The following is a 22,718-nucleotide window of genomic DNA, read 5'->3' as shown; positions in this document are numbered from 1 at the left end:
TCCCGCCGGCCTGGCCCTCACCGCGGCCTCGGGCCGTGGAAGCCGGGAACCAGCCCCGGGAGGCAGGGGTAGGGGGGGGTGGACGGGGGGACGGGAAGAGAGAAAGGAATGAAGAAGGGTCTTAGAAGTGGGGTTATTTCTGCTTTCTCACGGTTTAATGGTTCTGCTGCCCAGCCCGGGCCCGACAGACGCTTTCCCCTCTGATTTCACTTCAAAGCCCTCTGTCTTGGCGTGTTGCTTCGGAGTGAGAAAAGAGAGGGAAGGAGCGGAGCTTCCGCGCCGCGTTGGCTCTGCGAGCAGAGCCCTGGTTTACCCCGCAGACTCGGGGGGAAACAACCCCAACCCCGCAGCGCAGGAGCGGAGCCCCCCGCCCCTTCCCGCGTCTCATCTCTCTTCTTATTTTCAGAAATTCCTTTGTTTGAGAGCCCCCCCCCCCGCTTTCCCCCCGCACCTCCTCCCACTTCGCTCCTGCCCACGGCGCTCTCAAAAGCCTCTCTGTGCTCAGCTGCCTGAGCGGAGCAGCGCGGAGCGGTGCGGAGCTGTGAGGGGGGATCCCACCCGGCGGGGGGGGGGACACACACTCGGGGACCTCTCCCCCCCTTCCCGCGAGCTGGAACCCCCATTTCCTATCCCCAGCACCGGTTCGACCAGAGCTGAGCCCCTTTGTTACCCCTTAGTCGCAAAATTGGACAAAAAAGGGTGAGAAAATGCTATAACTCAACCCACTGAGTAGTTACTGGACAGAAAGGGTGCAGAGGAAGTCGAAATAAATATATATGTGTATATCTGTCTATATATGCAAGGATATGGGGGGGTCTGTTCCTATGTAGGCGCTGGTGGGTGACCGTGCACCCCCTCTATAGCTCTGAGTAGCTTTAAAAGCTCGGCGAGCGGGTTGGGAGTTTCTCAGCCCCGGTGACAGATTTATGATCCGCAATAAGAACGGCGTGTTTAAATCCGTAAATCAATCTCGCTTTCTCACTATATAAACGTTCATTTTATCTTTAGAAAGAAAACGGCTTTGATCACGGCACCTCGGAGGGTGAAGCCGCTGTTTATGGCCGCGTTTCCGACCCTTTGAACTGGGGGCTTGAAAAAAAATAAAAGAAACCCCCGAAACGGGTGCTTCTTTTGCATGAAACAAACCCAAAAATGTCAGGGGAGGTGGAGAGGGGGGTATCTGCCCCGTTTGCTGCCTGGATGACTCTGATCCTTTCCTCCCCCTCTCTTTTTTAGTGTATTTACTCGGCTCCGTTCACAGGGACTCTACCTTTTCTGACAGGGAAGAAAAAAAATAAGTGGTTGTGTGAAGCGAAAGTTACGGCTTCTGACTTGGGCTGAAGTTCCAAAATATCCCCCCCCCCCCCAAGGTTTTCTTCCTCTTGGGGATCCCTTCCCCCAGCGAGAGAACCCCCTTTGAATCGGATTTCCACCACACACACACACACCCTTGACCAAGCGTCTCTCTTCCAACAACGACTTTCACTCGATAAAATCGATTCCGAAATAATCGAGGGCTTTCGAAAATGAAGCGCTTCCCTGCTCGCTCCTTCCTGGCCGGGGGCAGCCCAGAGCCTCCCCCACAAAGCACCTTAAGCTTGGCTTAAAGGGGGACTAAAACCGCTTTTAGGCTTTTCAGATTTACGTTGATGTTAAGGCGAGCTCCCTCCAGGCTTTACCCGTGGAGGGCGGAGGGGTCCATTCCCCGTTTAGCACCCCAATGGGCTTGAAGGGGTGCTGGTGTGCTGCTGGGGGGGGGCTCTGCCCTGTGGTTCTCTGCTCTAGGACGCGCTCCTGAGGCTTTCAGGCTCCTTTCCCTATCTTCTCTTGGGTGGTGGGCTCCCTCCGTGGACTCCGAGGCCTTTCCAAGCCGCTTCCCTTTGTTGCTCATTCTTCTTCCTTTTTTTCCCCCTTTCCAGGATCCTTGTACTTGGCAGCTCTCCTCAGAGTCCAAATTTGATTTGATTTTATTTTTTTAATGCAATAAAGGCTGGCCAAACAATAACAGCAGCGGGGAGAAAAGGCCTGAAAGGGAGGGCTGAGCTCTTGCAAACCAGGAGTATAAATATTCTCAGCTGGTTTAGACTCTAAAACAGTTGTGCTATTCAGTACAAGCCTGCCATGAAAATCACAGCGTGGAGAGAGGGGAAATAAAAATAGAAAGGAAAAAAAGCACGATGTGGTTTAGCAGAAGCAAGGTCCAGCAAAGCCAAGCTGCAGGCAATGTGTAGGGAAGGGTTTAAGGGCTTTTAAGATGGGGGGATAAAGCTAAACGCGTGCCCTTGGGCAGGGCAGGGGGTTGAGGTGGGTGCCCCTGCACGGCCTCTCACCGCAGTGCCCGGCTTTGGGGAGCAGCCCTGAGGAAGAGGGGGGAAAGGGGAAAGGGGGGGCTCTGTTCACCTCGAAAAGCTTCGTTCAGTTGGAAACTTCTTTCAAACACTACTGTTCCGGTGGAAGGTCACAGTGGTCCTTTGAGTATGAAACTGCGAGACCCCCTTCCCCCTTCCCATCACGTGATTCATTAAATAATTAATGCCGAGCTTGCAGAATAGATATGTATTCGTCAGGAAAATCGCAGCCATGGACTCCTTGTGTCTGACGTGAAATTCAACTGTCCTTTAAAAAACAAGCCTAGAGCTGAGGGGAGGGGGGGTAAAAAAAAAGAGGGAGAGAAAGAGCGAGAGGGAGAGAGAGAAAGAGGGGGAGAGGAGGAGAGAGGGAGAGGAGGCTGCAATAAAACAATTCTCAGGACCCACGAAGCCACGCCGAGGGCTGGATTATTGTAAGTAGCAGGGGCTTCCCAATTCCGAGCGTGTCTATATGTCCATGTAAATTTATTGTTTGTTATTAATGTTATTGTCGTAAAATGTGACAAATCGCCGTCTTCATTTCCTCCCATTTCTCTTCACATGGCGCTATGGATGTTTATACCCATCGAGGCATTTCATTGATATTTTTAGGAATATTCCCCTCTCTCCCTCTCTCTCCTCGCAACCTCCCTTTTTTTTCCCCCTCATCCCCCTTTCTTGATTTATTACAATAAACATGTCAGCAGCAGCGCGGCTGCCATTGTGTGTGTGTTTGTGAGAGAGTTGTGTTGTTTAGAGTGGTGGCCAAGATAAATCATTTCTGGAGTGAAAATGATGTGCAAGCGATGATATTTTAGAGCGAGGATCTCTCTCTGCCCCACTCCCTGGAGTTGATGATTTCAGGCGATTTACTGTAATAGATCAGCAGCTAATATGAAAGCTCTGGAGCTGGGGGTCTTAAATTACAGAGTCTGTGATTACCAATTAAGGAGAGATTTGTATAAATTTGGGAAACCGGGAACGCCTCATTGCCATATAAACCCAGTAAAAAAGCACGACCTTAATATCAAAATCACAGCTCGGAGTCCTGTGCTGCAACATCTCTTTCTGAACGATAACTCATTTTCTCTCAACTTCCCTCTCCCCGTTCCCCGGCAGGACTCCTCGCTGGAGAACAGGCACAGGTTGCTTTAGGCAATTGCTGGAGATGCTTCTTTTTAAACCAGGCACCGAAACCGGTCTGAAATGCAACAAACTAGTTAAGAATCATTTTAAACCAAGACCAAACCAGAGCTTACCGCTGGGAGGTCGCTGCCTCGGAGAGGCGCGGATTTGGTCCCAGGCGGGAAGGGGACTTTGCCCACCAAAGGCAGAACAAAGGGGGGCTATGGGAAGTGAGGCGCTGCCGAGGGACCCAGCCCAGAGGGGTTGACCCACAGACAACAGCAGAAAGGGGCATAAGCTCCTCGCCGGTATCTCGTTGTGCTTTTGGAGTAGGAGGGTGACTTCGCGTGGCTTGCTCGGGCTAGGATGGTGATGGATGGAGAGGCAGAGAATAGAGCTCTTATGATGAGAGCTGGAGAAGGTGCTCTCAGGAATTCTCTAGCAGCCCGGGCCTGTTATTTATCTTAAGAAAAGCAGAGCTCCGAGGAGAAAGAGCACAGAAATAAGCTTAAATAGTAGCGTAACCTGGCCCTCAGCTGTTACCTTCAGAGCGATTCCTGTGCAAAACACAGCAGAGCTCTACTAGGGGAATCCCTTTCAGGCCACTAAGGTAGCGAAGCTGAAGTGTTTTGGGGACGAGATGGTGTGTCCCGAACGGGAGGCATCGGTACCTGCTCTCCTGTCAGCTCGGGGAGCGCATCCTCCACGGCAAAGGGGAGGTCGGGAGTCACCACTGCCCTCCCCTCCCGTCTCCAAACTGGACCAAATTGGTCCTACCCGGGAGTGTTGAAAGGGAAAGAGGAAGTGGGAGATCGCGTTTTTAAATATTTTACAAGCTCCAGCATGCGAGGAGTCAATAAAACTGACAACAGGAGCAAAGATTAAATGTTAGCACCGGATTCTCGAATGAGGATTCCCTGCTTTTTCCCCCTTCCTTTCTCTTTCCTCCCCTCTGCTCGCAGCCAAGTCTCACACCGCCCGAGCGGGGATATTTTACTCTGTCTGCCAGTGTAAACCTTTATGTAGCAAAATTAGAGGAACTCAGCGACTTTCATTAAATATTAAGGGAGATCCAGGGACGGTGACGGAGCCAGAAATACAGCATCATTCTCTGTCAAGCCCAGTATTAATTTAGGTTGTCGGCTTCAAATGGATGCAGACCCCCCCTTCTTCCCTCTTTTTCTTCACCCCCTTTATTTTGTTCGGTGCTGGTTTGTTTTATGTGATGGCATTCCTAATTTTTTTTTTGTTTTCTGTCTATTTGGGATGTTGAGCGTGAGAAATCGGCCCTTGGCGGGGGGCGGCTGCGGGCTCGGTGCGGAGGAGCCGCCCCGCAGCCCCCGCCCCGGCCGGCAGTCCCCTTTAAATCAATACTCGGGGCTCTATTTATCCCCGGTCCAGACGCCTTTGTGCGAGTGTCGCGCTTTAATAAGCAGATGTCAGGAGGAGATGGGGTGGCCGAGGGCCGCCGGGTCGCTCTGGCCGAACCTCCGTGCTGGGGATGCTGCCCCGACCCCGAGATCTGCTGGCCCAGCCCTGGAGGGGGGCTCGGCCCCGGGCTGGGGCTCCGCACCAGAAATAGGACCCCTGAGAAGACTTTCAGACTCGTTATGAGGCTCAGAGCCAGAACAGAAGCTCAGCTACTGGATAATAGCTCCAGAGCTCCCTTAGGAGACCCAGACCCAGCAGGTCACCCCATGACAGAGATAGGACCCCAAAACTTGGGACAAGAGCCTCCAACCTCGGAGGGGACCCCAGGTCCTGGAGGATACCTGAGGCCTGGCTAGGAGAAGGCAGAATGTTCCCCATCCTGCTCTGTCCCTGGCCGGCGGCTGGGCGGCGGGGGGGAAACATGGGTCGGGGGACCCTTAGATGATGCAAAACTTCCCTTCATGCAGGACTGGGTCTTGGGGGGGGGCACCAGCTTCATCCTCCCCAAAACACAAGTTTCTCCCCTCTGGGGTTAGCGATCACTCGAGGGAAGGGGTTTGGTTTTGGCCAGAGCTGCGAGGGGGATTCCGGAGCAGAAGCCCTTGCCCTGAGCATCCTCTGCGCATCTGCGCATCTTCCGCGCAGCCCCGCCGCCGCTGCTCTCCCAGCCTCGCTACAAATAATGAGCGAATAGCTCCTTACCATGTTTGAAACTCTTTGAAACCGAGGTTTGGGGGGGCTCTTTTCGAGAAACCAGCTATTGTACCTTAGAGTTACAAATAGCAGAAACAACGTCCAAGAGTCGGGAGGAGGCAATAAGCTATTTCAAGTCACTCAAGCAGGTTCGATTTCATTAGTTTGTGTGCAATAAGCCTTTCTCCTTGCCTGGCATCTCGTCAGAAGTCTCTGGGCTATAGGCGCTACGAATCCGTGTTTAGCACATCTCATCCCCAAAGAAATATCCCTCCCTTCCCCTCTCGGCCAGACATCCCCTATCTTTTCCCAAAGAGGAAGCTATTAACGTTGTAAATATGAGTCAACAGCACCTTAATTCATAATTTATTGCAGGCGGGAGGAGAGAGTTATTTCAGATCAAAGCATTGCTGAGGGCGAGAGCTGCAAGGCCGGGAAGGGGAGCAATAAAGGGGATAACGCGGAAACCTGGGGCTGAGGAGCGGAGAGGGCGCAGGGGCAGGGCCTGGCAGCAGCTCCCCCCCCATCCTTTTCTTTTTGTGGGTGCGTTTCCCCCGGGAAGGGGCTTCAGCCCGCCCCTGTCCCCCGGTGTCACCCCGAAACCGTCGCCGAGACCCGGGGACCTGGAGCCTATTGTGCTTCGTTTTCCTATTTCATAAGGAAACGACCCCGAGCCATGAGCAGCCAGGACAAAAGGGAAGAGCTCGGTTGCTTTTCAGTTAAATAAGCAAAAGTCTGGAAACGGGGACTGTTTTCTTTGAAGTTTTATCTCTTTTTTATTTTTAGTGGGGAAGAGGGAGGAGGCGAAAGAAATAAAAGGCGACAACCACATTTCAACACTTCCCTGCCCGTAACCATCCCAGCTGAAAAGGGAGGCTATAAATCAGAGGCAATGGTGGAGATTTGACTCCTTATTTTAGCGTAGATACAAGGGGAGGGGTTAAGGAGAAATCCCCACTCGTTGCTATTTCGTCTCCTTTTGATGTCCGAGTCCGTACGAAATATATCGATGCTTTATTGGCAGCGGTATTGAGAGGTCAGGAGAGAAGCCTCAAAAACTTCGGGTCAAATTCTTTCCGAGCATGTCCCGGTGAAGTCGATGGGGAGCCTCAAACCACAGCCTCTGTGCTGAGGGGGGACTGGGAGAGGAACCGGGTCCCCCCTCCCTGAACCCCTTTCCCACCACCTTACCCGGACTCTACGAGCCCATCACCTGCCCGGGTGCTGGGCGCCGTGGGGTGATGATGATGCTGGTGGTGGTGGTTTTTAGGAGGGGAGGGTTTGCATCTTCCCGTTCCCCCCGGTTCTGGGGAGCCGTGGCACGCTGCGCACTTTCGCCAGCACGCAGATCCAGATTTCCTCTCCTCGCGCTGAGGTCAGCTACAGAAAAGCCAAGTCTAAAAATAACTCCCAGGATCTGGTTTGTTGCTACTGGTACCTCAACACTCCCTGCGCTTCAAACGCGAGAGTGCAAACTATTCCTTGGAAAAGGGCAAGATTTAATGGCAGGGTATTGCTGGGAAGGGTGGGAGCGAGAAAAAGTATTAAACCCGATGAGCTTTGCACAACTTCTATTCCCCCCCTTTCTTTCCCTCTCTTTCCTTCTTTCTATCCTTCATTTTTTCCCCTTTCCCCGGCCGAGACATATGGAATCAATTTTGAATCCTGACATTGAAGGCTGGCCAATTCCTACTGGCTCTGAAAACCAGAATCCATTTGGTTCCCTTCTCTCCAGCACCCCTTGTCACTCAGTATTACAACCGTCTTGCAACATTTTAAGTCTTTATAAAGAGAAACAGCTTTCCAGAGAGATACGAAGGAGTCAGGAGTGGGGGAGGTTTTTGGGGGCGCCTTTCCTTTTCTTTTTCCTAAAGGGAACGTGCTCTCGCCCCCCCCTCCCGGCACCCCCATCCCACCCCGCTCAGCTCGGTATCTCTGCAAAGGGGGGCAGCATCCTTGCAATCCTTAAAGCTGTTTCGGAGGAGTTTCTATTTTTCTCCAGGTCAAGTCCGTTCCTTTTGAATCGAGGGAGTAAAAAAAAAAAAAAAAAAAGAGAAATAATTCAAAAACCAAAGCATCTTTAGGGAAACTAAATTCCAAATCGTCCGGGAAAGCCGTCAGCAAGATCCTTCCTCCGGGGTGCAATAAAGTAGTTGCTTCTCCTTAATTTGCCTGCTCCAGTTGCGAACTCGCCCCATCCGATCCGGCTTCGCTCCTTCTTCTTGAAGTCCTGGGTCGGACAGTCTCACAGGTAAGGAGTTCCAAACAAATAAATAAAGGAATGGTGCTGCTCTGCCTTTCCTCCCTTCTCCGGCGCTCTGAGATGTAATGAATTGCTCCGAGAGCTTTGACAGGCTTCTCCCCCGCTCTCCGCGAGCTGTAGCTGACTTTCTGCCGCTCACAAATTAAGACTGATGCTTCGGGAGCGGGAGAGCTGGGGATGAGCAAAAAAAGACCTCGCAGGGTCCATAACGGGGACCGGCCGCAATCCGCTTCTGTCCGAGGGTGTGATTCCTTGCGAAGTTTGTCTGGGACGCATTTGGTAAAGGTTTAGCACCTCTCTCTTGTTTGAAAAAGAAACTACAAAAGCCCATTGGAAACGCGGGTGTTAAACTGAAGAATGTTTGTGATGGTGATTTATGGCCCTACCAAGTTTTTTGTTTACTTGAAGCAGACCCTCATTACAGGGGCTTCTAAAACAGAAAGCCCTCCCCCCCACCCCGAAAAGAAGCTTTCCCAAGCTCTGTGTATGTCCATAGCGGGTTTTCCCTCCCCAGGTCTGGGTGGAGTGGCCAGATGTGACCAACAAACATCTGGTTCATTGAGCTGCTGTTCCTTTTAGCCGAGCCGTGCGTTTGACCGCAATGGGTAAGAAGGAGACTTCCATATTAAAGAGGCGGCTTCTGGGGTGTCCGAGCATGAAAATATCAGGGGTTTAAAGAGGTTCGATGTTTGCTTGGGTTGGGGATAGGGAAAGAATGGCATCCAAAATGGGTCATTCCGCTCAAATGCGGTGTCTGGGATCGAAGAGGATGGGCGGGGGGGGGGGGGTGAGATTACGCGTGGGAATCTCGGATGCGTTATTTACTATCGGTTTGTGCTGTTCGGTTGTGGCTGCTCCCCCTCCATCCTGCCCGGTGAACCCCCGATGGGTATTTTAAGAGCGAGACAGGAGAATCGTTTGTATGCAGGAAAAAAAAAAAAAAAAAGAAACACGAGAAATGGGGTTAAATCTGGAAAGTTGGTTTTTTTTTTCCGCTTTAAATACATACATAATCGTGCTCTGTTCTCCCTTGGTTCCTCTCCCTTTAGAGCGACATCATAACTTCATCCTCGGGACAAGTTGCCAGGTCTAAAAATACTCTCTTAGATTGGGAAACTGGGAAAGTTTTGACTCAGTGGCTGATATTTCCCGAGGCGAGCTGCGATATTGGCAGAGCAGGAGCTCAGCTACACAGACAGCTTCTTTATTTTATTCTTTTCCTTTTTGTTGTTGTTTTTGCCCTATTTTTTTCCCTCCTGAAAATTGCTTTGCATTAAATTTCCTCAGCTCCAGATTTCTCTTTACTCGCCTCCAGCTAAAGTTGGGTGTTTTTACCAACCGCTTGATCTGTTGGCGAATGAAATCTGAGAAGAAACCGCAGGCCCTGAGTGACCGTAATTTAATTGATTTTATCATAAATCATCAACTTCATGAAGAAGCAAAGTTTTCATTGAAGTAAATTGATATTAATGGACACTTTCTGAAATGTAACCGTATAGATCTATAGGGTTGTGCTCTTCTCACTTCTGCTCTTTTGGGACAGCGGATTTTAGGGGGATGGTGGGGGTATTTTTCTTCCTAGTTTTCTTTTCTCTCATTCTTCCTAAAAAGCGACTTATTCTCAGCTCGTTGTTGGGGGGGGGGGCGGCTCAGATTTGCTTTGTGAGTGAATCCGGCAGCACCGAGATGTGGGAGAAAAGAGCAAGGAATAGTTTGGTTTCTCTGTGATATTAATCAGAGTACTCCCCTAGGCGGGTTATTCCCTCTGCCCAGTGCTTTGGTGGGCGCAGAGCGGGGATATCTCTGCCCAAAATCCGTGTGTCCCAGCTCGGCCCCGCAGCACTCGCAGCCGTGGTAAAAGCTCGGACTGAAATAGGACTTCAAACCCCCTCTTTCACCTCCGTGCCCTCTCCTGCGTTAAACATTGCCGTTCCCCAAACTTTCCCGCCCCATTAAAAATTAACCCGGGGTGGGTGGGAGCCCTTTGATGGGGGTGAGGAGGTGGCGTTGGGAGCAGCCTGCAGCTCCCGAGGGGTTATAGCAAGGGGCAGCACCTCGGGGTGCGCCGGTGTTTTGGGGGGGGGTGTGCAGGGAGGCGTCAGGGAGGATGCAGGACTCCGTGGGATCCACGCGCTTCCCTACAGACCATAAATATTCCTCGTGAGCATCCCACAGTAGAGAAATAGAATTCCTTGCCACCGCTTCTTTCTCCCTCTCCGGCGAGTTCCTCTTCAGAATTTGTTAGTCTTTCTGCATTCTCAGAAGGAAGCAGGCACAATGGAGCTCGTTCCTTCTCCCAGGTCCCTTCTTCCCCATGCCCAGCTTCTTCTCCAGCGTCAGCCGGGGCCAGGAATGAGGCGAGTATCCCTGTAAAAAACAAAACAACCGAATTCCTTCCTTTTCTCATAGAAATGGCCACGATGGGAGCGTGGTACCTGGTCCTGCGGGAGGCTAAGGAAAGGCAATGGGAGAAAAGCTCCAAATCCCCATTTTCTCCTTCTCTTTCTTATATATTGGTGATTTTTTTGGAGGGGGGGAAGGGGGAACGGAGTGGGAATAAACGGGAAGCCCCCGAGGAACCTCATCTTAGGGGCCAGGCGAGTCGCCGTGGAGGGAGAAGCCCATCCTCGGGGCCTCGGGGAGGCTGAGAAGCCCTTCTCGGTTTTTCCTGCTCCCCCAGACCCGTTACTTTCCCCCTCCGTTTCCGTCGTCTTTGCCGTGGGGCTGGATGCTGAGGCTGCGGGAGCGGTGGGTGCTGCCGGTCTCTTTCCTCACCTATAGCGATTGTTCGCCTCCAGGTTAAAAGATAAAAAGGAAAACTGGTAGGAAAAAATCAAAGGAGAAGGCACCCAGAGCCCCCCAAGGGCCGGGCAGCCCCCGGGAGCGGGGGCACCTCCTGCCAGGGAGCTCCAGGGAATTTGCTGATGGTGGAATTAGCGGGACCGGAGGGGGAAGCCGGGAATTTCCCAATTCTGGGGAAAATAGGCAAAAGGTTGACGTGTCCCAGTCACGTGGGCGCATAATTCAAGCCATTATTTTGGCATTTGGGAGGGAGGAGGGAGAAGAGAGAGAAGAAAAGTGGCGACGGTGATTCCCGGTTCCCAGCCCGTCTCCGGTGCGCTGCCCCCCAAAGAGCTGTTTGCAACACGCTCATCCCCCAAACTGGTGTCCCCACGAGCCCTCCCGTACCCCCCAACCCCACCGCACCCCGTGGGAGCAAGGAGAGGTGGACCCATGGGAGCGGGGGCGCTGCGGGGCGGGGGGGAGCCTCAAGGGCCTCTGGCTTGATTTGGTTTTGGGTTTTGTTTTTGCTTTTTTGGAGACAATTCCAAAGCACTTCCGCTGATTGATCATTAACCTGGTGAGTTATTGCTCGTCTAAGCAAAGGTCAGGGGGAGAAAAAGGTCTAATCTGTCAAGGCAAAGCCAGCGCTCGCTCAGTTTCAGTTTGATTTCTTATCCGGGCTGGCTTCTGTTCGAGGTTTCAGGAGGTCCTGCACCCTCCATAGCTCTCGCCTCCTGCTCGGAACTCTGCCCGCCCTCGGGCTCAGTGTCTGGGGAATGGGAAAACCCAAACTCCTTCCCTTCAGACTAAATAAAGAGCCGAGGGAGGAGGAGCGGCCCCGCGGAGCATCCGCGGGTGCGGAGCAGGGGCCGGGCGGGACTTGCGCCGCCTCCAAGAGAAAATGAACAGAGAAAAGCCCCCAAATCAAAACAAAGAACACGGGGGAGTGGAGGCGGGGGGGAACACCCTCGCTCCATCCCTTCTCTTGCCTGCGCTGCCAGGGAATATATGAAAAACAAAGAAACCACCAACTCCCCCCCCCCCGCCCTCCGCGCTGGAGCCGTTGTTGATTCCAGCTTCTCCGGGGTTGTTTATTTGTTTCTCTTTTTGCCTCATCCCTCCTGCATCCACTTCCAAATAAACGCCGTTTTCCCTCTCTTTCCCACCTCTTCCCTGCCCTCTTCTCCTCTTCCTCCCTGCCCGGAACTTGCTGAAAACAGCCTGAGCTCACAGCGCAGAAAAAGCTTTTCCTTTCCTTCTTTTTCCTTTTCCCCTCTTTCCAAACCTCTGTGCGTGCTCTACAGAGGGAACCGAAAAGCCCAGGGAGGGCTGGGATGTAAGTGGAATATTGCCAGAGCTGGGTACTAAACTGTGAGCCCATGTAATAATAACAGTAATAAAACCTCCAGCTTTAGGCCGCCGAGCAGAGCAGGTCACGAAGCATCAGCGGAGGATTTATGGACTCGGGGATGTGGTCACGAGCAGAATAGGGGTGTGAGGGGAACATTTTTATTCGAGATTAGTAACATCAACATACAGAACGGAAACGGGATTATTAAGGCATTGGAATGTTTCCCTAAACGAAAATATTGTTAAATTAGATTGTTTTGTCTTTCTCCTTTTCTTTCTTCCTTCCCGAATCCTTCGTGCCAAAGTTGTGGCCATAAATCTCGGCGTGGCTTTCAAGATATTTACGTCTCCAAACCGTTAATTCTGATACCGAATCACTGCCCCTCTGGCCTCGTACACTGCAGCGCGTCTCCATCCTCCCCCCTCCCTTCGTGGCGATCCCTCCACCACACTCAAGAAACACCAAAACCCCCATTCTGTATCTTTCAGGCTTTGCTGCCTCTTCTATTTTCTCTACTGTTACATTGATGTTGAACCCAGAGCTATTTAACTGCAGATATTTAATCTCTTAAACGCATTTAACCCTGAAAATATCACCAGAATTTAACCCAAACCCTTCCCAATGTATATATATTTGAAATGGCATCTGGAGTTCACCACCAGCCGTAAGCAAACCGCCCCTGGTCCACACCAAACGCTTCCATCACACGCGAACCCCAGAGCGGGAGAAGCGTTTCCTTCGGGGGGTTGTAAAGGGCGAGGAAGGACCGGAGGGAGCGCAGGGGTTTACCGAAATAACCCTGGTGCCGGGATGAGGATATCGGGTCCTGGAAATGCCGGTGACTGGGGTGGGTGATAATGCCAGAGGAACTGCTGGGGCTTTTGTTCACCAGAGCCCGTCTTCTCCCCTTTTCCACGCAAAGGTTCCTCTGGATGATGAAGCCCCTCGTTTCTCACCGAAGTTTCATACTTTGTTTTCTCTCCTTCCCCCTCCCCAGCTCTCCTCCTTTCCCAAAGCCCGCCACTGCCTCGGCTTTGCTGGACCAGACGTTCCACAACCGGTGAGTTTGGCTCAATATCCAACCTGTGCGTGTCTCTGTGTCTCCCTTCATTCCTTCTCTGAGGGCACCCAAAGTGAATCCCCCTCCTGTCCCATCCAGTCCCGTCCCTCTCCCCCACCGCCAGGATAAGCAGGGCTGCCCTGGAATTCACCGGACTATTTTCATTTTGCTACTGGCTTGTCCTTAAACTTGTGATTTATGAGCGTAACTTCGAGGGAGTGTTTTAAATTGAAGATATTTCCTGTACTCCCTTTGAAGGGAAATCCAGGCAGATTGCAACATTTGCTGCTGATTTCGGGATGAGGGCGAGGGAGTTACATCTTAAAGAAAAATAAGCTGCAACCAAAGCAAAGATGCCAAAGGGAGCCTAAAAACTGCGCTTGCAGGAGCTCAACATCTAAACGTGCAAAGACCTTCTAAAAGGTGGTTTTTTTTTGGCTGCCAGTTAAAATTAAAGCACGGTTTCGCACTTCAGAGGAATTATCTCCAGTATTGGAGGGACTTCTGGTTGTTTGGGCACTCCCAGTTAGTCAGTGGAGATCCAGATTCAGAAACCTAGAGAGTATTTTACCTACTGAGAAGTCTTTAAAAGAATAGTCCACTACTGGTTTTCATCCTTCCTTCCCTGAAATGTCAGCGCCGGGGCTCCAGAGTAAGAATTGGCTTGAAGGAGAAGATTTATGTTGGAGTAGTTCATGAAAAGTTTAAATAGGGGGAAAAATAATGGTGTCCGCCGGTGGAAAGCTCCCTCCCAGCAGAACAATAGCTGGAAACACCGCGGTCCGTGGAGCAGGACTTTATCCATCACCTAGAAACCCTCGAGTAAGTCCTCTCAAAAGTCAAGTGTTTCCTGGGGCACGCTTCTTTTTCTTCCTGGAGTTCTCAGCTTAAAGGTGCACACACAGACACAAAAACCCCCAAACCAACCCCCCCCCCGCCCCCGACGGGCCGTCCCTTCGCGGCGAGGTCCGAGGAGCCTTTTGTGATCCCACTTTTTCCTGCTTTGCTAATTGTAAATTCCCCCCCGTCAGCACTTAAGCCAAAGGAGCGAGCGCCAGAATTAAAGGAGGGGAGAGAACTGCGATGGGGAACAAAAGTAGCACTTAAAGAAGAAAAGAACAAAAATAAAGAAAGGAAAGTGCAGACACCTCCATTCCTCCCCGCCTTCCTCCCCCCTCGCAGCTCCTCCTCATCACGGGCTTTCCCCAAAACGCGAGTTTCTGCTCTCGCAGCCGCGTGGGAACGGGGAACGCGTAAATCTCCTGTGGCGGCAGCGCCTCGCTGGCAGCAACGGCCTTATTAAATAATAGCAATAATAATCATCTTTATGGCTCAACACCTCGCTGCTCTGGCCTCCCCCGGGGGTAGTTTGAGCCCCGACACCCCCCTTCCCCCCCCCCCCATAAACCCCACACCTCCACCCTGGCGGAAGCCGGGGGGAGCCCCCAAGACGCGGGGACGCGCAAAGTTAACGCCGAAGTTACGCGGGGCCTCGGAGTTGCAGCAACACGAGCGGTTCCCCCTTTTCTCCCCCTCCCTTGCAACCCACGGCTCCCGAGGCTTCCGTCCATGTGTCCCCCCCCTCGATCCCCAGAAAAGGGGGTTCGGGGGGTTCGCGGCTAAACGCCACCGAGGGATCGGGGGGACACAGCGGGGGGGGGAGTGGAGGGGGGGGACATGCTATGATTATGTTATTAGCATGAATCGACGCCTAACTGGGGAGCACGTGAAGCCGCGGCCAGGTCCGCGCCCGCGCCCAGGCCGCCGGTCACCGCCGCTGCCATTAGCATCGTTCTTCACTAGTGACGCTGTTCGGGAGGCTCCTTGGCTCTTCCCGGCAATCCAAACCAAATCTTGGGGTTTAAAAACAGCCCCCCCCCCCCCCCCCCCCCGGCTTTATCCCCCCTTTTCCCCTCCTTCTGTAGCCTGGATTCTTTGCGTTATTATTTTAATCCCAGCCAAGCATTGCATAGTTAAAAGAGGGGGGGTGGGGGTGGTTGTGTTCAGCTTTTCTTTCTTTCTTTTTTTTTTCCCCTTCTCCTTTCCCTTCTTCCCCTTTGCTGTGGAAAGCAGAGGCCATTGTTATCAGTGAGCAGCGCGTACCAGCTATAGGGCAACTCGAATCTCAGGGTCTGGCCATTCAAAGCCCTCAGCACATCTTGGAAGCTGGAAAGCATCTTGATTTTTTTATTCCCCCCCCTCCCCTTCTCTTCCCAAACGGAGACAGAGAGACAATTTGAGCTGTCGTAACCGAAAGCTCCACTGGCTGAGCCCCCTCCCCCTCTGTTTGGGCTTTTTTTTTTATCCATATATACATGCATATGCTGGATTTTGTTCCTCTCTCGCTCGTATATTCCTTTAACGCTTTTAAAGGAAGGGGGTCATTCCTTGCTTATTGATTGCGTGGATGCTGGATGTGAAAATATATTATGTCTGCCTGTGCTTTGCTCGTCAGAGACTAAGGTAAGCCGGACTCAAATAGGCTATCACTTTGTGAATGGCGGAGTATATGTCCCAATGATTTATGACCATATGACTCCAATCTCGGTTCAAGAAGAGTTCACAAGCTTTAAGCTTCCTTCCACGCAGAGGCTCCTTCGCAGCCCTCATCCAGGGCCCTTTTCCCCCCCGCTTTACAACTGGGGAGTTCTGGCTGGGGTGAAGCTCGGTTGTGGGGGAGGGAAGAGGGAAATTTTAGGAATGTGTCTCTATTTTGCAGGCATATCCAGCGCCAAGGCAGGGGCTGGGGTCTGAGCTCTTCCTGAGCAGCCGCCCTATTGTTAGGGGCATGTTTGGAATATTTATTATTAATAATAATTGAAATGAAAAGCGGGGCTCTGCCTGGTTTCGCTGGCGCTGGGAAATGTACCTTGGGAGGGGGCGGGGGAGGGGAAAGGCGCTGCTCTTCCTCCTCAGCACAGGCAGGTTGTGAATTTGGGGGTTCCAACATGGAGGGGATGGCGTTAACACCAGAATGCCTCTGCCTCGGACTCCTCTTCCCTTTTGCCTTCGACCGCCGGATTTTGCCTCCTGAGCATCCTCCTCCCCGCAGCCCTCTCGCACCTTCCCTTCGATTTTTCTTCTTTTTCTCCTCTTTTCTCGTCTTTTGATTTGGTTTGGTTTGGTTTTTTTTTTTATCGCCTCCAAACCCTCGCACTCCGAAGTTGCCGGCAAAGAGTTTGCGTTAAACGCTACCGCTCGCAAAAGTGAAACTTGGAGCGTGAGGAAAAGCGGCAGCGCGGATCCCACCCGGCTTTAACCGCACCAGGAGATAATCGAATATTTATTATTCTGCCTGAGATGTGCTTTTTTTTTTTTAAGCAATTCCTTGGAGTAAATAATTAGGATCGCGCCGTCCCCGGCGAAGATAAATGAGCGGCATTTGCGAGGCGCTGAGAGATGAGGTACAAAAGCAAAGCTGTGGAAGCCACGAGCGAGCTTTTGGGCGAAGGGGGTTGTAAATTTATTTTATGGACATGAAAAAAAAAACCCACCACACACCAAAAAAAAAAAAAAAAGACAACAAAAACCCCAGCTATCGTCGCTGTTATTTTTAGCTGCTTTAGCTCAGCCTCTCGGCTCGGTTTGGTTGGGATTTGGTGTTTTTTTTTTAACAAACCTATGCCAGACAGGAAGGGCCTTGGAGAAATTCCCACCTCTGGCCTCGTAGATATTTTCAGCGAAGCTATTCATAAGAAAGGCGCTGCTGTTGCTTAATTCATTCCCAGCTCGAGCTCGGGGAGTGCAGTCTACTTTTTAATAAGACATATTTATCATGGCGAGGAAAACAAACGCGAGTAACTCCCCGTCCCCTCGCTAGACAATAATGCATCTCCGTGGAAGACACTACACGGATCTGGGAATGCAGAAAGGATTGAATCCGTGCAGAAAAGCAAAGCAGCTCCTCCGTGGCCACATCTTCGGAGACTGTGAGGGAAGTACACGGAGGTTTCATATGACATGACAGAAGAACAGAGCAGTCAGGGAAGGGGAAAAAAAGATGTTATTTATTGTCAAGCTGTGGCTTCTGTTAAACCCCGGTACTTAGAAATATCGCATCAGGCTTTATCTCCACTGAGTTTATTCTATTTTATTTTAGAGAATGAAAGAGCCCCGATAAAATTAAATATACAAGAGATAGAATTAAATATACAGTGGGTATCAATTTCCAAACAGAATGCACGGGGGTTCCTCGCAGCTCTGAGCTGCGGGGAGAAGCCTCTGCCTTTGTAAAATATGTGAGCTGCTGACTGAGCCTCACACATCGGCTTGTTTCCAGGGCAAGATAGTTTTCATATTTCCAAGGGTATTTCCACTCTGTCTTTATGGTCAAGGAAAGTTTATGCTTTGAGAAAAGACAGAGGAAAAGATCAAGAAAATGAAAAGGGCGAGGAAGCAAAAAGGAAGGTTTCATTTTGTAATTTGAGGCTTTGGACTGGGGTTTTTTAGACTTTTGAGCTTAGACTGAGGGAGGGAGGAACAATACAAAATCAAAGGGAGGAAAGTTAGGAGCAAATGGCCTGGTGATGTGTCTGTTTTCCAAGGGAAAAGAAAAAAGAAAAACCCCAAACCCAACAGCAATTAAACTGGTTTTGGAATCGCATCTTACCAACGGCAGCTCCGGGTTAGGACGGATGAGCACAAAGCAGAGCAGGCGCTGAAGGGCTGTGTTTTCTAAATACAACCTGTGCTGCCAGAGAGGGGGAGGCTATCAAACAGGCCAAAGGAGGCACATTCTTGAATTCATGCCCCGTTTAAATCTGCTTGAAATATTTGCACTGAATTCCAAAGACATTTGTGAGTTCCTGTGTAAACAGCAAATGAAGCCAACTGTGTCAGGACACCCGTTACCTGCAGAAAACATAGTGACTATTTGCTGGTTTCAGTTTAAAACTGGTTTCAGTTTAAACCAGACTATTTGCTGGTTTCAGTTTGAGGCCCTGCAATCAACTTAGCAGACTTTTAATTTCTGATGTTATAAGGCCTTGCTGGTTTTTCTCTGTGTGAATGGCTGATTTGAATAGGTCAGGGGTAAGAAAGCAAGACTTCATTCCTTTCATGCTTGGAGCCAGCAATTATCCATTCTGTACTCTCAGATTTACATTAACGTGGGTGCTCTCTGAACATGGACGTGTGGATGTGCACGATACTATATGCATACACACACACACATTTAGATGGGAGTGCATGTGTAAGCATGGTGTGTGTGCATATATGTATATAGAGAAATAGAGAAGTAAATAGATGTATACAGCGGAAACCACGTGTACTCGTAGAGCATGTGTGTAGTCACACATCCTGGGGGCTATTCTCCCAGGGAAAAAAGGGTGCAAGCAAGGAAGCAACCAAGTAGGAAAACTACCCTCCAAAATGAGCTCAGCACTCCTGCACAGTAACATTTGTTGAGCCTCCTTAGGCTGCGCACAGGACAAAATCTGCTCAAAGCATCTGTTCGGCCTGTTCGGCGGGACCCTATTCATGTCATGGGCCTTTCAGGCTCCAAGATGGATTCATAGGCTGGGTACTATTATTGTGTGTTTTCTCCTAACCTTTCAGGTCAGCTTCCAATAGACAGCTGGAAACGGCCTGTCACGTGGCCTTGGGGTGCCAATGTTCTGCCATAGGGGTGTCAAGACCCTGGTAGCTGGAAAAATCATTTTGGGGAGTCCCAGAGATGCAGAAGACAACGTACTACGACAGCTCCACGCTCTTTGGGGGTTACTCCTATGGGAGTGCCAATGGCTTCGGCTACGAGGGTGCCCAGCAGTCCTTCCAGCCGGCCTCTCACATGGAGAGCGACTACCAGAGGTCCGCCTGCTCCCTCCAGTCTCTTGGCAACACAACCCCGCATGCAAAAAGTAAAGACCTGAATGGAAGCTGCATGCGTCCAAGTTTGCCCCAGGAGCACCACCCGCCTCCCCCCATCTCGCCGCCCCCAAACCCTGCCACCAACAGCACCAGTAACAGCAGCAATAACCAGTCTGGGAGCAGTAAAAGTGCCCCCAGCAAAGCCAACCTCAGTGCAAACGCCAGTCTCACCAAGCAGATTTTCCCCTGGATGAAAGAATCCAGGCAAAACTCCAAACAGAAAACCAGCTCCCCTAGCACAGGTATATGGCTCTGCTTTCCTAAACAGTGAGGGGACACAGCCACTGGGTGCAGTGGTCTGGTTTGGAGGGAGGGGAGAGGATCCAGTGAGGATCCCGGTGTTGGGCATGATCCCAAAACTGCCAGCCACATGCCCTGGTCAGGCCAGGAGAGCCTTGGCTTGCCCTGCAGCACTGACTGTGCACACTTGGTTCATTTTCAACACATCCAGAGCACTGCAGGGAGATACAACCAGCAGTTGTACACCGCCGATGTCTGACTGTGTACGGACAGATACATGGAAATGTCCACCCACTGCTTGGCCCAGTGATGATAAAGCAGAGTGCTTGTTCTCTTCCCACCTTCCTGCCCCTAGACACAGCAGTAAACATGATGCCCTCAGTGTATGTGTGCGTGTATAGGGCATGAGCACAAACATGTGTGTATTTTGCATGCATTCATGTGCATCTCTAACACGAGAGGGAAAACAATCAGTAGAGAAATATCACTGTTTTGAGCAACAAATTCATCTGAGCTTTGCTGCACGCACTTCGCTCTACATGAGTATAATTTATGTGGTTTATACATGCTTATCTCAGAGAAAGGTAGGTACAAACGCCATCTTTTAAGGGCGTTCATGCAAATATTTGGGTTACTCAACTGCAAGACATACACAAGATGTGTGTGTGCGCATTTGCACCTAGCAAACACAATTCCTCTCCACACTGCCCCGTGTTAGTATTAATGGGCTTTGCAGTCACTGCCCCCCTGCCAAATATTATTTTCTCCAAATTATCTGTTGGAAATAATCGACTCCTAAATAAATGGCCCTGGAATCCTTTTCTCCATGACATGATCAAATTTTCATAAACCAGGGGCAGCTTTGGAGAACAGAACTCTTAATAAATGACATGATTATGGAGTGCAGGCTAATGCGAAAGGGTGATGGAAGGGGGGGGGGTTTGAACTCTTGTGCCTGTTCCAGGATTTATTAAGAAACGATGCATTCAATTGCTGCATGTAAGTAATTATCTTTGATTTCATTTTGTGGCCAGCAGAAACCTGCAGCAGCGAGAAAAGCCCTCCAGGCTCCTCGGCCTCCAAGAGAGCCCGCACAGCCTACACCAGTGCTCAGCTGGTGGAGCTGGAGAAGGAATTCCACTTCAACCGCTACCTGTGCCGGCCCCGCCGCGTGGAGATGGCCAACCTGCTGAACCTCAGCGAGAGGCAGATCAAGATCTGGTTCCAGAACAGAAGGATGAAGTACAAGAAAGATCAGAAGTCAAAAGGCATGGGGTCTTCTTCTGGAGGGCCTTCCCCCACCGGCAGCCCGCCCCAGCCCATGCAGTCCTCTGCTGGATTTATGAATGCCTTGCACACCATGAGCAGTAACTATGATGCCCCCTCGCCACCTTCCTTCAATAAACCCCACCAAAATGCCTATGCCATGTCAACTAACTACCAAAACCCCATCAAAGGCTGCCCCTCCCAACAGAAATACGCCAACACGGCCCCCGAGTATGACCCCCATGTCTTACAAGGGAACGGGGTGGCCTACGGGACACCCAATATGCAGGGAAGCCCCGTCTATGTTGGAGGTAACTATGTGGATTCTATGCCCACCTCTGGCCCATCCCTTTATGGCCTCAATCACCTGCCACATCCCCAGGCCACCAACATGGACTACAATGGGCCTCCCCAGATGCCCCCGAGCCAGCACCACGGACCATGTGAGACCCACCCCACCTACACAGACCTTTCCACGCACCACGCTTCTTCTCAGGGCAGAATCCAAGAGGCGCCCAAGTTGACCCACCTGTGATAGGGAGCAGGGGCAGGCTCAGGCAAAGTGGATGGGACCCCACCATGGGGCATGGGAGAGGGGAAGAGGGTGGAATCGGCTTCAGGAACATTTGTGTTGAGCTATTTTCTTTCTTTCTTTGACAGGGCAACTTCTACTAGCTTGTTGTGCTTGTTATTATTATCGCTGGGTTTATTAGGCACAATTTCCAAGCATTTCAGTAGCTCTCTCTCTGAAGAGATATACCTCCTGTGTTTCAGCACAAATGCTTCTGAAGTGGATGTAGGGTAGTTTTATGGGAATCTAGCCAATTTCAAGCAGCAACGTCCTTCATTTCCAATCCAAGCATAGATCGTCATTGATAATTTTTGGACATTGGAAAGGAGAATGGTCAGGAGTCAGGTCTTTATGGTTGATGTCTCTGCATCTGCATCAACATGCACAAGTGTATAGATATGCAATCAAGAGAGATTCACAAGAAAACTACCCTCTTCTTGACTCCTCAAGAGGAACCTCGTGCTTTTCCTTCCCAGCCCGATGAGGAAGGGCACCGAGTAACTTCCCACCAGTCACCACATAAACTGCAAATATACAAACCTGCCAACGCCTGGGATTCATGCTCTTCCCCTCCAGCCCCTGCCTCCCCTCTCAATAATAACAATAATCAGCATCAAATTAGAATAAGGGAGGTCTAAGTATTGCAAAAGGTTCGGGAAACAAGGGTTTTGAAATGCCTCAACCCCCCAACAATAACAGCAGTCCAAAGAGAGGAAGAAAGAGTTGACAGGTCTGAATATTTTCCCACCTTTGCCTCTAGATGACATGAAGTCTCTGTTCAACAGTGTTGGGTTTGTTTTTGTTTGGGGGTATTTTTCTTAGGGTTCCTAAACAGAAAAGCAATCTTAAGACTCAGAAGTCCTACACTTCTTTCCTCCTCTTCTCTTGACCTTACGTGAAAACAGGGTATATTTGAACAAATGGAATGTCCTCCCATCGAAGCAGAAGTGAATGGATCTCTAGTATTTGCTAATGCTTTCTTGTCTGGACATCTTTGTTGCACTTAGAGTTTACATATAATGGGTATAAAAACAACTTTGAAGGGCTTTCGTCCAACTCAGTCGAGATGCCCTTCAATAGGTGTGTGTTCTGGTGAACATTCATATATATTTATTGGTTATAGCCAGTTTAAAATATTTTCCTTTTTTTTGGTATTATTTATCCACAATATTACGTATTTATATGAGGAAAAAAAAAAAGAAAAACAAACAAAAAAAAAGAAGGAATCAAATTGTACTTTTTTAGTATTTACTTGTTCTAAAGGACATTGTGTTTCCTTGTCATTGTACAACAAGCTTATTTTAGTTATTGTAATTTAGGAAGACCAGTAGTTTTATGTTACCTTCGTACTTATGAATAATGTAATTAGTTCTACTGGAGGCATGAGAGCAGAACCAGCCTGTAATTGTATAGTCCTGAATTAGAACTATAGCTAATCCCTCCCTCCCACCTCACCCCGCCTCTTCCGAGCTCTTTCTTTGTTCTTACAGTAGTTATTTTGTTTCCTTGCTAAGGGTTGTCTGTTGAACAATTCTTGAATAAACTTTCTGTTATCAATTTTATCTCGTCCTCTCGCTGGGATTTAAAGGAGAAAAGGAACCACGTGGATGTGAAAACAGCGAGGAGAAGGCGAGGATGGGGTCTGGGCAGCGGTCCTGGCTCCGGGTCCCCTCCTGGGGTGAGAACCCGAGGGTCTGAGCTAAGCGTGGCCCTTGCGC

At 50.4% G+C, this 22,718-nt stretch overlaps 2 protein-coding genes and 2 long non-coding RNA genes across 14 annotated transcripts in view; 1 reads left to right on the top strand and 3 right to left on the bottom strand.

Moving 5' to 3' along the window:
• The window catches only part of ATP5MC1 (ATP synthase membrane subunit c locus 1), a 253,514-nt gene that overhangs the window by 136,631 nt on the left and 94,165 nt on the right, over nt 1-22,718 (bottom strand). The gene's annotated exons all lie outside the window — the stretch shown is intronic.
• On the top strand, nt 1,799-22,562 carry HOXB3 (homeobox B3). Of its 11 annotated transcripts, XM_062626511.1 has the most exons (6): nt 7,535-7,848; nt 12,993-13,055; nt 15,429-15,518; nt 16,220-16,459; nt 18,612-19,165; nt 20,198-22,562. In XM_062626511.1, the coding sequence occupies exons 5-6, from the start codon at nt 18,730-18,732 to the stop codon at nt 20,962-20,964; spliced, it is 1,203 nt and encodes a 400-aa protein (XP_062482495.1). In that variant the 5' UTR covers nt 7,535-7,848; nt 12,993-13,055; nt 15,429-15,518; nt 16,220-16,459; nt 18,612-18,729; the 3' UTR covers nt 20,965-22,562. The 11 variants fall into 11 exon arrangements, with proteins under 11 accessions (XP_062482493.1, XP_062482495.1, XP_062482492.1 ...); XM_062626508.1 differs by lacking the exons at nt 15,429-15,518; nt 16,220-16,459 and adding an exon at nt 8,375-8,465 and having other exon boundaries at nt 7,536-7,848; XM_062626515.1 differs by lacking the exon at nt 7,535-7,848 and having other exon boundaries at nt 12,441-13,055; nt 16,377-16,459.
• Nucleotides 2,512-4,153, bottom strand: LOC134167655 (uncharacterized). The gene is made up of 3 exons (XR_009966244.1): nt 4,017-4,153; nt 3,369-3,549; nt 2,512-2,637 (listed from the first exon to the last, which is right to left on the bottom strand). It is a non-coding gene; the product is annotated as an uncharacterized LOC134167655 (long non-coding RNA).
• LOC134167654 (uncharacterized) lies at nt 12,138-14,398 on the bottom strand. The gene is made up of 2 exons (XR_009966243.1): nt 13,079-14,398; nt 12,138-12,445 (listed from the first exon to the last, which is right to left on the bottom strand). It is a non-coding gene; the product is annotated as an uncharacterized LOC134167654 (long non-coding RNA).

The sequence above is a fragment of the Pezoporus occidentalis genome, unplaced genomic scaffold (assembly GCF_034315485.1).
Source record: "Pezoporus occidentalis ecotype Australia unplaced genomic scaffold, CSIRO_AGI_Poc_V1 ctg293, whole genome shotgun sequence".
NCBI lineage: Eukaryota > Metazoa > Chordata > Aves > Psittaciformes > Psittacidae > Pezoporus > Pezoporus occidentalis.
Note: the sequence above shows the minus strand (reverse complement) of the source record. Positions and strands in the feature narration are given on the sequence as shown.